Source organism: Rhincodon typus, chromosome 1 (genome assembly GCF_021869965.1).
Source record: "Rhincodon typus isolate 14 chromosome 1, sRhiTyp1.1, whole genome shotgun sequence".
Taxonomy (NCBI): Eukaryota; Metazoa; Chordata; class Chondrichthyes; order Orectolobiformes; family Rhincodontidae; genus Rhincodon; species Rhincodon typus.
Genome location: NC_063332.1, coordinates 178,147,606 through 178,157,535, shown reverse-complemented (window position 1 = coordinate 178,157,535; position 9,930 = coordinate 178,147,606). Strand labels below are relative to the sequence as shown.

The following is a 9,930-nucleotide window of genomic DNA, read 5'->3' as shown; positions in this document are numbered from 1 at the left end:
GGCCTGAAACGTCAGCTTTCCTGCTCCTCTGATGCTGCTTGGCCTGCTGTGTTCATCCAGCTCTACACCTTGTTATCTCAGATTCTCCAGCATCTGCAGTTCCTACTATCTTGGAGCACTGTGTACAGTTTTGGTCATTCTGTTGTCGGAAAGACATAGTTAAACTGGAAAGTGTGCAAAGAAGGTTTGAGGATGTTGCCAGGACTAGTAGGCCTCAGTTATAGGGAGAGGTTGGCCAGGATATGACTTTATTCCTTGGAACATAGGAGAATGAGGGGTGACCTTACTGAGGTGTATAAAATCATGAGGGGCATAGATATGATGAATGCATATGGTCTTTTCCCCAGGGGTGGGGAATTGAAAACTAGAGGGCATAGATTTAAGGTGAAAAGGGAATGGTTTGAGAAGGACCTGAGGAGCAACTTCTTCACGTAGAAAATGGTGCATATATGGAATTGGCTACCAGAGTAAGTGGTTGAGGCAGGTACAATGGCAACAAGTAAAAAAAAAAAAAATTTGGATAGGTACATGGATGGAAAGGGTTTAAGAGGGATATAGACCAAATGTGGGCAATGGGAACTAGCTGTGTGGGCACCATGGTCAGCATGGACCAGTTTGGACCAAAGGGCCTGTTTCCATGGCATATTACTCTATGACCACTTCAATACCAAGGACTCTTATCAACCAGTCTAAGTAGGGTACATATTTGCTAGTTATAGAGAGCACTGATGAGATCAAATCTAGAGTAGAGTTGATTGAATTGAAATTTAAAAATTGTGAAGTGTTTACTCTGGCTGTAGAATCTATAACCAACTATTGGCCATCCGTTACTGAGATTAAGAAATATTTCTTTACTGAAAGCATTGTCAATTTCTGAAATCCCCTACCCGAAAGAAGTATGGATCCTCAGTATCAAGCAGGGTTATCTTTCACGATGCTCAGAGGCCAGCCCATTAAGGGTTTCCATCCAGCCCCAAAACCAAGTCATTAAAAATAGCTAAATAGAAGCAACTGTTTCTCCAACCACAAGTCGTTTCTCTCCCGCATTTGCTTAGTGAGCCTACCAACTGCAAAGCGGGAGTGAAAGATTCTGCAATTGGAGGAACAGCATGCTACACAAAAGTGATTAGTTTAATTTTCATTTGCACAGCCCCAGTGCATTCTGGGTAATGTAATCTGTGTCTGCTTATGGGCAGCGCTTGCTTTCCTAGACCTCTCCCTTGCCAGTCCCCTTAAGGAGTGTAGTAGATAAGATTTCCGAGCAGGCTTCAGAGGATATGAAGAGCAGCAATATAAACAACAGCAAGATCTGGACTGCTGTAGTGTTATAAAAACCGAAAGAACTGCAGATGCTGTAAGTCAGGGAAAGAAAAAGTTGGTAGAAAAGCTCAGCAGGTCCAGCAACATCTGTGAAGGAAAAAACAGAGTTAACATTTCGGGTCCGGTGACCCTTCCTCAGAACGTTTTTTTGCTGTAGCGTTATGGTGGAGAAGAAGTGCGTCTTAGCTACTCCTGAATGATAAAAGCTCCAAACATCATGGCAGATTTGGGTTGAAAGGAAATAACAGATGAAGCAATAACAGATACCAACATAAAACGTCTAATATCTTATTCATTAGAAGATTGACACTTACAGGAAATGAATTTTCCCAGATACTTAAAGCTGCCACAACAGCAGAAAGGTTGGTCTTCCTTTCCTCTTCATATTCATCTTGCGAGTTCCGAATTAAATCCCGATAAACTGATAAACAGTCTTCATAGCGTTCCAATCTATACAACTGAAATTACAAAACCAGTAAATTCACTGGCTCAACAACTTAGATTTATATAGCACCTTTAACAGAAGTAAATATTGCAAACCTCTTCTTGGGAATACTCCAAAACAGATATGACATTGAGCCACTTAAGGAGATATTAGGTTAGATGAAAAGCAGGTAGTTTTTAAACATAGGCACTTAAGGCAGAGGGTCGTAGACGTATAGGAATTCCGGAGTTTGGGATTGAGACAACTGAAGGCATAGCCACCAATGGTGTAGAATTATGACTGAGAATGCGGAAAAGTGGCAGAATTAAAAGTTTCTGGAATTGGAGGCATCCACAGAGACAAAGAGGGGCAAAGCCATGGAGTAATTTGAAAACAAAGAGTTTACAATCAAGACACCGTCCGAGCCACTGCACATTAACTAGCACAGAGACGATAAGGGATTGATGGGATTGGCTTTGAGTTAAGACATGGCCAGCAGAGTTTTGGATGACTTCACACTTATGGCCGGTCAGGAGTTCATTCTGACAATTGTCAAAAATCACATGATACCAGGTTATAGTCCAACAGGTTTATTTGAAAACACTAGCTTTCAAAGCTCTGCTCCTTCCTCAGGTGTAGTTTGGAAGAGGCGGTGTACTGACACAGAATTTATAAGCAGAAAGGTAACAACCCTAAAAATGGCCATGAGGGCCAATTGTCCACCCCAGTCCAACACCGGCACCTCCACATCACGGCTTCTAATCACTAGGTTGAGAAGTAATGGAAACATAGATGAGGGTTTCAGCAGTCAGTGAACTGTGATAGTGGTCAAATCTAGCAATCTTACAAAGATGGTAATATGCAAGGCCAAAAATGACATAATGATGAAATTAAAAGCTCATTTTGGGATCAAATGCGACACCAAAGATGCAAGCAGACTGCTTAACCTCAAACTGATGCCCGGAAGGGAAATGGAATTGGTAGTTACAGAAGGAAATTTGGAATCAGGAAAACAAAGAAAACTTAAATCTTCTCAATATTTGATTGGATGAAATTTCTGCATATTTGATACTCAATGCTGGATAACATTCTAGAAATTTTGCAAGTGGAGGAGTCAAGAAAGCTGTTGGTGAGGGAGAACTAATGTCATCAACGTAATGAAAAATTAACAGTGTGACTTTGTAGATGAGAAATAGGGGGAGCCAAGGATTGATGCTTGGGTCCAACAGAGGTAACAATGCATGAGCAGGAAGAGAAGTTTCTAAGTGGTTTTCTGGCTAGAATTAGAGAGATTGGAATAAACCATCTGAGAACAATTACAACCAGTTGGATATTAATGGAGAGGCATTGAGGAGGGCAGCTTGGTCAACTGTATCAAAAACTTCAAGTGCATAGAGAAGCAAGTGGAGTGTCACAAGCAATGCCTTCAGAAATGTGCTGATATGCAAGCCCCACTATTCCCCTGGTCATCTCAAAAGGTTGAATATTTAATTTAATTGCACAAATGTCCCCAATTTACTCATCTAATGGACTCAGGTTGACAGAAAACACTGACCAGGTTTCTGTATTTAGCAAGAACTGCTTTTTCTTACACATAAATAAATAGTAACGACAAGTAAATAACTATGAATTATCAACATATAACTACTGTTGAAACTCTCAAACCCTTTAAAATCTCTACAGAGGGGAAAAAACACACTTCAGTAGAACCAATCCACAGGCTTTGATAACGTGTTTGTTTTTGTTCCCCACAAATTCTTCTCTATATCTCTCCTTCCAGGTTATTTCAGTTCTTGCTCATGACATAGATTTAGACATTAACTATGCAATTTCACAGCTTAAGAGAAATCCATTTACAAAGTATTGGCTCACAGAGATCAGAAGTTCAGTGGAAACATTAGTAGCAACAGGACCAAGGGAGCTGCAGTTGGGTCTCATGTATAAAATGAATTGAGAGAGGGCATGGAGATAGGAGAGAAACTAGAAGAAGATGCAAGTTCTGGCCAAGGACAAGGAGGAACATTTAAGGAAGTTTAATAAGACAGACCAGTGAAAGGAAAGGACGTAACAGAGGCAGCTGATCAGACTGTTGCATACTTATTGACAAAAAAGTCCATGGGTCCTCACATCTCTTGCTGGAGGTGACAGTGGAGAAGAAAGAGGTTTAAGACGATGGTCTGCAGTAAAGAAAAACTAGTGGGAATCCTTACATCCTAATCTCTGGATTGCTGCCTGAGCCACGTGCAAATTGGCAAAGGGAGGCGAGGATCAGGGAAGTAAACACATGGCTAAAAGAGTGGTGTGGGAAAGAGGGTTTCCTTTTCATGGGGCACTGGCATCAGTTCTGGGACAGGAGGGATCTATACCGCTGGGATGGACTCCACCTGAACAGGGCCGAGTCCAGTGTTCTGGCAAAAAGGGTAAATAGGGTGGTTAATAGGACTTTAAACTACTAAGTAGGGGGGAAGGGAGAAGTGAGTGTAGAAAGAGAATAACAATTAATGTAAGGCAAAGCAACAGGTTAGCAGGTGACGAGGAAGCTTCAACTCCATTGAAAATTAGGAAAAAAGGCAAGGAGAACTCAGGAGCTGTTAGTAATGGAGGTAATAGGACCCAAAAAGAAGGTGCAAAAGCTGGCATAAGGGCACTTTATCTGAATGCTCGGAGCATTCGAAACAAGGTGGATGAGTTGACGGTGCAAATCATGGCAAATGGGTATGATTTAGTGGCCATTACAGAGACATGGTTACAGGATGGTCATGACTGGGAGTTAAATACCCAGGGGTATCAAACTGTTCGGAAGGACAGCCAGGAAGGTAAGGGAGGTGGTGTTGCTCTGATTTTTAAGGATGATATCAGGGCAGTAGTGAGAGATGATATAGGTTCTACTGAACAAAACGTTGAATCCATTTGGGTGGAAATTAGGAACAGCAGGAAGAAGTCGTCACTGATAGGTGTGGTCTACAGGCCACCAAATAACGACATCGTGGTGGGGCAGGCAATAAACATAGAAATAGCTAATGCATGTAAAAATGGTACAGCAATTATCATGGGGGATTTTAATCTACATATCAATTGGTCAAATCAGGTCGGTCATGGCAGCCTTGAGGAGGGGTTCATAGAATGCATCCACGATAATTTCCTTGAACAATATGCAACGGAACCTACGAAGGAGCAAGCTATCCTAGATCTAGTCCTGTGTAATGAGACAGGAATAATTAATGCTCTCACAGTTAGGGATCCTCACGGAAGGAGCGATCACAGTATGGTTGAATTTAAAATACAGATGGAGCGTGAGAAGGTTAAATCCAGTACCTCTGTCCTGTGCTTAAACAAAGGAGACTATGAAGGAATGAGGAAGGAGTTAGCTAAGGTAGAATGGGAGCAAAAACTTTATGGTGGGTCAATTGAGGAACAGTGGAGGACTTTCAAAACAATTTTTCACAGTGCTCAGCAGAAGTATATTCCAGTGATAAGGAAGAACTGTAGGAAAAGAGAGAGCCAGCCATGGATGTCTAAGGAAATAAAGGAAAGTATCAGATTGAAAAAAAACACATACAAAAAAGCAAAGAGTAATGGAAAACTAGTAGACTGGGAAATCTTTAAAGGCCAACAGAAAGCCACAAAAAAAGTTATAAAGAAAAGTAAGATAGATTATGAGAGTAAACTAGCTCAGAATATAAAAAGAGGCAGCAAAGTTTCTATAAATATGTAAATCGTAAAAGAGTGGCAAAGGTAAACATTGGTCCTTTAGAGGATGAGAAGGCCAATTTAATAACTGGGAATGAGGAAATAGCTGAGACATTAAACAGTTATTTCGTGTCGGTCTTCACAGTGGAAGACACAAGTAACATGCCGAAAACAAATCGCAAGAAGGTTATAGCAGGTGAGGGCCTAGAAACTATCATTATCACTAAGGAGGCAGTACTGGGCAAGCTAATGGGGCTAAAGGTAGACAAGTCTCCTGGCCCTGATGAAATGCATCCCAGGGTACTAAAAGAGGTGATGGGGGAAATAGCAAATGCACTAGTAATTATTTACCAAAATTCACTGGACTATGGAGTGGTTCCCGCAGATTGGAAAGCAGCCAATGTGACGCCACTCTTTAAAAAAGGAAGTAGACAAAAAGCAGGTAACTATAGGCCAGTTAGCTTAACTTCGGTAGTGGGGAAAATGCTTGAATCTATCATTAAGGCAGAAATAGCAAGACATCTGGATATAAATTGTCCCACTGGGAACACCCAGCATGGGTTCACGAAGGGTAGGTCATGTTTAACTGATTTGGTGGAATTCGTTGAGGACATTACTTGCATGGTGGACAATGGGGAACCTCTGGATGTGGTGTATCTGGATTTCCAGAAGGCATTTGACAAGGCGCCACACCAAAGGCTGCTACATAAGATAAAGTTGCACGGTATTACAGGTAATGTATTGGCATGGATAGAGAATCAGTTGACCAGTAGAAAGCAAAGAGTAGGGGTAAATGGGTGTTTTTCTGGTTGGCGGTCAGTGGCTAGTGGTGTGCCTCAGGGATCAGTGTTGGGACCTCAATTGTTTACAATTCACATAGATGATTTGGAGTTGGGGACTAAGTGTGGTGTGTCAAAGTTTGCAGATGACACTAAGGTGAGTGGTAGAGCAAAGTGTGCAGAAGACACTGAAAGTCTGCAGAGAAATATAGATAGTCTAAGTGAGTGGGCAAAGGTCTGGCAGATGGAATACAATGTTGATAAGTGTGAGGTCATCCATTTTGGTAGGTATAACAGCAAAATGGACTATGTTTTAAATGGTAAAAAACTGCAGCACGCTGCTGTGCAGAGGGACTTGGGTGTCCTTGTGCATGAATCGCTTTAGGTGGGATTGCAGGTGCAGCAGGTGATTAAAAAGGCAAATGGAATTTTGTCTGCCATTGCTTGAGGGATGGAGTTTAAAAACAGGGAGGCTATGCTGCAGCTGTATAGGGTCCTGGTGAGGCCACACCTGCAGTACCGTGTGCAGTTTTGGTCTCCTTACTTGAGAAGAGATATATTAGCACTGGAGGGGGTGCAGAGGAGATTCACTCGGTTGATTCCAGAGTTGAGAGGGTTGGATTATGAGGAGAGACTGAGTAGACTGGGATTATACTCACTGGAATTCAGAAGAATGAGGGGAGATCTTATAGAAACATTTAAGATTATGAAGGGAATAGATAAAGTGGAGGCAGGGAGGTTGTTTCCGCTAGCAGGTGAAACTAGGACTAGAGGGCATCGCCTCAAAATAAAGGGAAGCAGATGTAGGACTGAGGTCAGGAGGAACTTCTTCACCCAAAGGGTTGTGAATCTGTGGAATTCCCTGCCCAGTGAAGTGGTTGAAGCTACCTCACTGATTGTTTTTAAGGCAAGGCTAGATAAATTTTTGAACAGTAAAGGAATTAAGGGATATAGCGAGTGGGTGGGTAAGTGGAGCTGAGTCTCAAAGATCAGCCATGATCTTATTAAATGGCGGGGCAGGCTCGAGGGGCCAGATGGCCTACTCCTGCTCCGAGTTCTTACGTTCTTATGTTCTTATTCCAGGATCATCCTCCAATCATGGGCAATTTTAGCACATGAGAGCGGACTCTATTTTCAGTAGTTCCTGACTAGAACTCAAGGTTGATGTCTGCAGGTATGTCTCTGGTGGTTTCTGTTTGCGTAGCAAAAAAAAATTGAAGAGTCAGAGAGCCAAATTCCATCCTTGGTTTGCACTGCTAGTTACTTCAAAGTCATCAGACATCTCACCACAGACACAGACAAGTCCAATCTTATCATCCAATAAGCAAAGAATTTTGACAACAATAGCTTAGGCACCTAGATTTGACAGTTAGTGTTATAAACCAGGTGAACTGTCACAAGCTGGAGTTCGGTCTACGAACAGCAGAAATGTTGTTTTGAGGCCTGTTATCACTAATTTTGAAAATTTATACTTGTGTATTTTATTTAGAAACACTGAAAATAAGAGTAGGCCATTTGGTCCTTCGAGCCCATTCTGCCATTCAACGTGATTATGGCTGATCACCCAACATGGTACCCTATTCCCATTTTTTCCCACTTTGATCTCTTTAGTGCTAAGAGCTATATCTAACTCCTTCAGACTGAACCTAAGAGAGAATATACTTGCCATAGAAGGAGTGCAGCAAATGTTTACTTGGCTGGTACTAGGGATGGCAGGACAGTCATAAATGGAGAGATTGGGTCGACAGGGCCTGTATTCACTAAGGTTTAGATGGATTAAGAGGGGATCTGATTGAAACACATAAAATTCTAACAGGAGTCAATAAACTAGATGCAAGGAGGATGTTTCCCTCGACTGGGCGTTTAGAACTAGGGGTCATAGTCTCGTATGGGTAGACCATTTAGGGCTCAGGTGAGAAAACATTTCAGACAGTGGTCAACCTATGGAATTCACTACTACAGAAGGCTGTCAAGGCTGCGTCACTGAATGTGTTCAAGAAAGAAATTGACAATTTTTTAGATATTAAGCCATCGAAGAGTACGGAGAAGGCAGAAATATGGATTTGACATCGAGGACCAGACATGATCATATTGATGGAGCAGGCTTCAAGGGCTGTATGGTGTACTTCTGCTCCTCGTTTCTATGTTAACCATAAGACCGTAAGACATAGGAGCAGCAATTAGACCATTCGGCCCATCGAGTCTGCTCGGGAATTCAATCATGGCTGATAAGTTCCTTAACCCTATTCTCCCGCTTTCTCCCTGTAACCCTTGATCCTCTTGATAATCAAGAACCTATCTATCTCTGTCTTAAATGTAATCAATGACCTGGCCTCCACAGCCTTGTGGCAGTGAATTCCACAGATTCACCACTCTCTGGCTGAAGAAGTTTCTCCTTACCTCCGTTCTAAAAAGTCTTCCCTTTACTCGAAGGCTGTGCCCTCAGGTCCTAGTCTCTCCTACCAATGGAAGCATATTCCCAACATTGACTCTGTCCAGGCCATTCAGTATTCTGTAAGCTGCAATTAGAACCCCCTCATCCTTCTAAACTCCAATGAGTCTAGTCCCAGAGTCCTCAAACGTTCCTCATAGGTTAAGCTTTTCATTCCTGGGATCTTTCTAGTGAACCTCCTCTGAACCTGTTCTAAGGTCAGTACATCCTTCCTAAGATATGGGGCCCAAAACTGCATACAATACTCCAAATGCGGCCTGACGAGGGCCTTATAAAGCCTCAGTAGTACATCCCTGCTTTTATATTCAAGTCCTCTCAAAATAAATGCCAACATTGCATTTGACTTCCTGACTATTGACTCAACCTGCAAGTTTACCTTGAGAGAATCCTGGACTAGAACTCCCAAGTCTCTTTGCATTTCAGATTTCTGAATTTTCTCCCCATTTAGAAAATAGTCCATGCTTTTATTCTTCTTACCAAAGTGCATGACCTCACACTTTCCCATGTTGTACTCCATCTGCCACTCCTTTGCCCACTCTCCTAACCTGTCCAAATCATTCTGCAGCCTTCCCACCTCCTCAATACTACCTGTCCCTCCACCTATCTTTTAATCATCTGCAAACTTAGCCAGAATGCCCACAGTTGCTTCATCTAGATCATTAATGTACAAAGTGAGAAGTTGTGGTCCCATCACTGAGCCTTGCAGAACACCACTTGTCACTGGCTGCCATCCAAGGGTTACGGGTAGAAAGCGGGAGAATGGGGTTAAGGAACTTATCAGCCATGATTGAATTGCCGAGCAGACTCGATGGGCCGAATGGTCTAATTGCTGCTCCTATGTCTTACGGTCTTATGGTTAACATAGAAACGAGGAGCAGAAGTACACCATACAGCCCTTGAAGCCTGCTCCATCAATATGATCATGTCTGCCATCCTGAGAAAGACCCTTTTAACCCCACTCTCTGCTTTTTTCCAGAGAGCCAATCTTCTATCCATTCTATCCAAGTTGCATACTGACAATCTCCATGATAACACAGTATGCCCTGGAATGATTCAACCAGAAATGCAAACAAATTATTTTACGCAGCCTTTGACTCTACATCTCACATAAATAATTTATATCCCTCAAGCAGTTTATAACTCTTTCTTAGAATTGCTAGCTTTTGTCTCCTTAAACTGAGATAACAATGGACACCATGGTTCTATCCCAGTGTCCAGAAATTGACATTCATTCCACTATCAACTCTGTCATGGTAAATACATGT

The 9,930-nt window shown here is 42.2% G+C and overlaps 1 protein-coding gene across 2 annotated transcripts in view; it reads right to left on the bottom strand.

Annotated features, from left to right (window-relative positions):
* Nucleotides 1-9,930, bottom strand: part of srp72 (signal recognition particle 72) — an 88,136-nt gene that overhangs the window by 59,857 nt on the left and 18,349 nt on the right. For both annotated transcript variants that reach the window (XM_048595863.1, XM_048595872.1), the window contains exon 4: nt 1,635-1,778. In XM_048595863.1, coding sequence (XP_048451820.1) covers nt 1,635-1,778 — 144 coding nt within the window. The remainder of the gene's footprint in view (nt 1-1,634; nt 1,779-9,930) is intronic.